The sequence below is a fragment of the Malania oleifera genome, chromosome 5 (genome assembly GCF_029873635.1).
Source record: "Malania oleifera isolate guangnan ecotype guangnan chromosome 5, ASM2987363v1, whole genome shotgun sequence".
NCBI lineage: Eukaryota > Viridiplantae > Streptophyta > Magnoliopsida > Santalales > Ximeniaceae > Malania > Malania oleifera.
The window spans coordinates 97,549,824-97,556,114 of record NC_080421.1 but is presented as its reverse complement, the minus strand read 5'-3'; the positions used below and the strand labels follow the sequence as shown (position 1 = coordinate 97,556,114).

General features: G+C 37.3%; 1 protein-coding gene across 4 annotated transcripts; it reads left to right on the top strand.

Annotated features, from left to right (window-relative positions):
- Positions 1–272: 272 nt before the first annotated feature.
- On the top strand, positions 273–5,960 carry LOC131154919 (transcription termination factor MTERF15, mitochondrial-like). Of its 4 annotated transcripts, none has more exons than XM_058107751.1 (3): positions 273–449; positions 4,125–4,216; positions 4,434–5,960. In XM_058107751.1, exon 3 carries the CDS (start codon positions 4,605–4,607, stop codon positions 5,811–5,813), a length of 1,209 nt encoding a protein of 402 aa, XP_057963734.1. In that variant the 5' UTR covers positions 273–449; positions 4,125–4,216; positions 4,434–4,604; the 3' UTR covers positions 5,814–5,960. The 4 variants fall into 4 exon arrangements, with proteins under 4 accessions (XP_057963734.1, XP_057963735.1, XP_057963733.1 ...); XM_058107754.1 differs by having other exon boundaries at positions 289–449; positions 4,129–4,216; XM_058107752.1 differs by having other exon boundaries at positions 4,129–5,960.
- The last annotated feature ends 331 nt before the right edge of the window (positions 5,961–6,291 follow it).

Genomic DNA, 6,291 nt, shown 5'->3' with positions numbered 1-6,291 from the left:
AATAGTGATTAATTTTTTTAATAATTATTTTAAAAAATTGAAAATTCTTTATTTATTATAATAATAGAAATATGAACTATATAATTTAATTTCACTCTTCTATAGCATGAGATTTTTTGCATACACACATATCTCTATATTTACTATTTTTTAAGAGATAATAAATAGTCATTTTTTATTTTCTTAATTAGGAGAAAATTGGAATATTTATTAATTGTAAAAAAATTGAAGAAGAAAAATATATAATATTGATTTAAAATTACTTCTCTTTTCTCATCCCAACGACAGACCCCAATGGACTTTGATATTGCGAGGTCTCTCTCTTTCGGTACAGTCGTTGGGAGGAGTTCTGCTTGAAGACGAGGGCTTTACGAGCAGAGGCGGACATTGATACAGTTCGAGATCCACGGAGCAGAGTGAACTCCTTATGCTCTGCCCATCAATAACCGGTGAGTTCTTGACGGCAAAACCTCCGATTTCATTTTATTACGTTCCTTCGGACAATGCTTGCTTTCATCTGCAAAAGAATGCTTTTAGCGAATAGGAAGGCTGTGGGAGATTCAAGTTCTCTTTTTCATTTCCCATCTCTAGACCCCTTTCTTCATCACTGGCACCCTCCGAAACAGACATTCTCCATCCGAAAAGGATGGAAAAGACGCTTTGGCGGTATCTTACCGCATTAACGCATGTGGGTTGTCCCCTGAAGCTGCTCTTAGCCGATCCTGTGAGGACCCTTTTGCCCAAAATTGTCAACCCTTTTGCCCAAATGTTCATCCTCATTAACATTTCCCTAACATCGTCAGGAGTTACCATTCGCTGGTTTTAGTCAATCCTGTGAGAACCCTTTTGTCCAAATTTCGAATTGTCCAGTCTGTAGGCTTCTCAAACCCTGACCTTGTAAAGATTTTCCCTTAGTGTCCATGGATCCTCGCTCGGAGCTTGAACAACCATCTTATCCCTCGTTATAATTTCATCTAGAGCATTGTTGAGCTTGACAAAAAAAGGTTGCCAATGCTGTTAGGCACTTGCTGAGGATTTTTTCGGGATATGCGAAAGATTATTGCTCCTAATATTGCAGTCTTGAGGGAAATTGGAATGCCCAAGCCCACTCTCTGACTATTGGTATCTCGTTCTTGCACTTTGCTGCTCCAAAACCATGAGACGTTTAAGAAATTAGTAGGGGAACTTATTGGCTACGTATTCAACCCAAATGAATCATGTTTTATCCATGCCTTGCATGTGTTGTCGACAATGACTCAATCAAATCAGAAACATAAGGTGGAGGTTAATAAAAATTGGGGTTTACTTCTGTATTCCTGAAATATCTCTTAAGCATGTGTTGTCAGGGGTGAAAATATTGAGTGGGATGGAATTCTTTGTGAATAAAATGGGTTGGGAGTCCTCAGCTTGTCAGAAGCCCCAATATTCTCTGTCACAGTCTAGAGAAGAGAGGGTCATCCAAAGTGTTCAATTATAAAATTTCTGCAGCAGAAGGGATTGATAGAAAGAGATTTTCATCAAACTAGTATATTGTTGATATCTAAAAAACAAATTTTGGATAAGTTTGTGACAAAGTACCAGGAACATGTTCCTCTACTGTTTGAGATTTATCAACAAAAGATGGTGTCTGGATCTGGGCTGTTTACGCCAGAGCAAATTTGTAGGATTGATGTTTATGGTGTCATTTTTCAAATATGTTAATTCTTGGCCCATTATCTGCTGGTTAATGCTTTAGTGCTATGAGTTTTTGAGTTTGCAGTCTTACTAAATGCTATGTGTTTTGATGACAGTCCAACCAAATTCTAGAACTGCACAGGTATGTGTCTCCATTTAAGGATTCTACGAACAGTCAAGGATTACCACCTTGCAATAGGTAAGTCATATGCTACTACAGAACACCACAACCTGCAAGAGAAGCTAAATCAGAAGCAACATCTAAGCTGAAATTAGTAGCGGCTAAACCACTTTTACCATATTATCCTTAAACATAAGCTGGAACACTCTCAAAGATTTTTTAAAAGGTTAAGGACATTTTTTAAGAAAAAAACATTGTTGAACAAAATAAAATGAGACCAGCAGAAAACTGCAAGTGAGAAACAACCACATCAACCCTAACTGCAAAAGATGGTGCACAGAATCATGGTCTACAACACTCTCAACCATTGTGCTTGTTGAAGCTTGATATGCATTGTTGACCCGCAATCTTAGATCTTAAGCTTATAAAGTGTATCTAACATGGTATCAAAACTATGGTTGGCTGGGGGTCTTGGGTATACTCTTGTTGCCTGCATTTATTGTGTGGTGGTTAAAAATTATCTCATTCCATGTAATGGTTGTTATTTATTGTTTGTTTATTTTTCCACATGCAATTGTGCTGCATGTCTAGGTAGTGTTCAAGCTTAGTATACATTGTTGATTGACAACTTAATAACCCTATAATGGTCTTGGAAGTCTTTGGTAGTGTTATGTAATCATTAGGCACTGATTTTTAAAACTACGCCTCGAAGACTTTAGAGAAGCTCGAATATGATTAAAGTGGTGGCTCAGACATATTGAGCTTTATCTCCTTGAAAGCTCTTAGAACTCTTGTTTCTTCAATGAATTAGTGATGGAGCCATGATGGTTCTAAAGCTCTTCATTAACCGCCTATAAAAGGCTACTGAAATGGTTTTGGGCTTTGGATAGTCCAATATAGCTTTCACCTATTTAACCCTAGCCTCCTGAACTAGCTACATTACCTGCCCATGTTCAGAATGATGTAAGAACCCCAGCATCTTTGACACTGTTCCTGGGCATGGCATGGCGCTTTGCTTTAGGGTGATGACCAAGCCCATCCTTGTCTATCTTTCACTACACAAGTAGTATAAATCTAGTAAACATGAACACTTCTGGAAGCCTCAAGTGCATGTGTCCAACACATGTTAGATAGTTACACTTGCTTGATACTCCCCGACACATATCCAACACGTATCAGAAATTAATTAATTTATTTTTATTTATGGACATGGCTAAGACACTCCTCGACACTTCTTGAAATAACAAGGGCACGTCTAGGACACTTCTTGCACTAAAATGTTGTGCTTTTGTTACCCCGTTAATTCTGTTAGCAAAACCTTATATATATTAAGAATAGGCCGAGAGATTGAGGGTCAAGTTCTAACACTAGTGTGGTTGGACTTCGGAGCCTTTGTGCCACTACACCAGCCTTGTAGGGCATTGTTGGATCTCCCAACCCCCCAAATTCCCCCTCTTTGTAGCTCCCACCATTTTGCCACACTTTTTAATTTCTTTTTTTTTTTTTAATTTCTTCTTGAATGACCCCCGTTGTGCACCATCAGCCATGTCCTTGAGTTGTTTTTTTCTTTTTTGTTGTTCAACCAATATTCTATAATATGAATGTAGTTGATGATTGTATAAATTAAGTTTGTAAAATGTGTAATTGAGATTTTTGCATGAATGGTTCTTGTATTTCATTTTAAATAAAAAATTCCAGATATATTTCATATACAACAAACCAAGCCTTAAGTCTCACTAGGTAGGGTTGGTTACATGAATCATTTTCCTCCAATTTATGCGATCATGGGCAATTTTCTTCAGCAAATTTAGGATATTAAATCCTTACTCACCGTCTTATTCCAAGTTAATTTAGGCTTACTTTTACCCCTTTTACTATCCCTTGCAGTAGCTAATTCACTCTTCCTCAATAGTGCACAATTTGGCTTACGTTGCAACTGCCCAAACCACCTCAGTCGTCTCTCCTTTATCTGATCTTCTATAGGAGTTACACCTAAATTATCGCAAATAAGTTCATTCTTTTATTTATCTTTTAACGTTATACCACTCATCAATTTTGGCATTCTTCTCTCGGCAACTTTTACTTTTTGTATATGTTGTTTCTTAGTTGCCCTGACTCACCCAAAATTTTGATCTATATAACATAGCTGGTCTTACAGCCGTTCTACAGAACTTCGCTCTTAATTTTAAGGATATTCTACGATCACACAGCGCACTCTAAGCATTTCTCCATTTTACACAACCTGCTTTAATTCTATGCATTACCTCTTCTTCAATTTCTTCTTCAGCTTGCTTACATTTATGTTATTTTCATTTTTTTTTTCTTGAAGACAGGGCAAGAGAGAGAACTTTTGAAGACAATGACAAACAGATCCTTCTGCTTTCTTGGCATTCCGAACATGAGTTTATTGGTCTTGGAGAGGTACAGTATACAGCGGAGTGGACCTATCCACATTCCAAACTCATTGCTTTGAATCTTTTGTATGCAAGCAAATTCTTTGGCATTATGGGGATTTAGCTTACTTATTTTAGAAGAAATTGATGATGAAGATGCAAAAGCCATGAAAAATTGCCTATCCCCTTTGGCACCCTGTTAATTGTTCATTGCTGTTATTGAATGTGAGTTGTTGTCTGGATAGTTAAAGGGGGTGGATAGCATCGAATTTGAAGTGAATTTGCAGCTCTTGTCAACATTTTTGTGAATGTACTATTTCTGCCACTGAATTGCAACCCTTGTCTGTTACTGCTTATGGTACTTAATCTACCAGAAGAAATAGCTCCTTCAAATAGAGATTATTACTGCTACGGCAATGTTTGTTGTCATTTTCAAAAAACTGGTTCCATTAAGCTGGCCTGCAAGGGGTTCAGTGACCCAATTCAGTGTTCTTCAACACAAGAGTTTAATCATCGGTAGATCGTTGACATCATCCTTGGAATCAGATGACACACAACAACGTTCTTTTGTTGTGTCGTACCTTGTAAATTCATGTGGGTTTTCCCCAGAAACTGCCGTCTCTGCATCACGGAAGCTAAACTTTCAAAACCCTGATAGGCCAGACTCAGTCCTCGCCCTTTTCAGAAACTATGGATTAAAAGAAACCCACATCTCAAAACTCATTAGAGTTATACCAGCATTGCTTTTAGCTAGTCCTGAGAAAACGCTTTTGCCTAAGCTTGAATTTTTCCTTTCCATTGGGGCTTCAAGAGCTGACCTTGCGAAGATCCTCAATTTGAACCCCAATCTCTTGGTTTGCAGCTTAGAGAACCGAATTATTCCCTACTTCAATTTTCTCAAAAGTGTAGTTCTCCTCAATGATGGAAATATTATTCAAGCTTTGAAGCGCTCACAACGATTGTTTCTGTTGGATGTGCAAAAGAATATAGCCCCCAATGTTGCAGTCATGAGGGAAGTTGGGATGCCTCAATCGGTTATCTCACTTCTGGTATCTTGTCATACTCCTACAGTGCTCCTGAATAGTGACAGGTTTAATAAGGTTGTGAGGGAAGTTATTAATATGGGATTCAGTGTTAAGGAAACAAAATTTATCCATGCAATGACTGTGTTTTCTGGGAACAGTCAGTTGAGCCGAGAACATAAAATGAACATTTTGCAGGAGTGGGGTTGGTCTGAAGATGAGGTTCAAAATGCTTTCAGGAAGTATCCCATCTTTATGAATGCTTCCCAAGCGAAAATTGTAACTGTGATGGATTTCCTTGTGAATAAAATGGGTTGGCCGTCATCTGCAGTTGCTAAATATCCATTAGTTTTCAACTTTAGTTTGGAGAAGAGGATAGTTCCAAGGTGTTCAGTTATTACAATTTTGTTGTTGAAGGGCTTGATGAAGAAACATTTCACCATTGGCACGATCTTGGGTTTCTCTGAGCAGCAGTTCTTGAATGAGTTTGTGATCAAGTATCAGGATGATATTCCTGAGCTGTTGTATGTTTATCAGGGGAGAACTGATCTTCAGAAACTAGGATATGGATCCGAGGATATACACCGGATAAGAGAGTTGTAGCTTGGCGACTTTTCAATGTTAATTATTCTTTTTTAGAGAACAATATTAATTCTTGCACATCTGTCACTTTGCTGTTTTCAGATTTGGCACTTAGCAGGTGTCTTCATCCCAGAGCTTTTTATCAAAGTGAAAACCATATATCACTTATTTTTCCAGGTGTTGTGGTTTGCTTATTAATTATTCTACACTCGTGACGCCCCCTTCCAAGTAGCTTAAACAATACACATGTTTCGGTCCTGTCGACAGAAGATGTATGTTGTTTAGGAGAACATTAAACACTTATGGTCTGTTTCGTTTGCAAAATAATTATTATTTGAAATAAGATAGAATATAGTGAAAATTTTATCTTTTTAATTTATCATATGATATCAACATAATTTTTTATATACAGTCTATTCATTTTTTGAACGATGATGACTAAGTATTAACATTCAAACTATTATTACTTCAACCAAAGTTTTATTGTCTTAAGGGACTT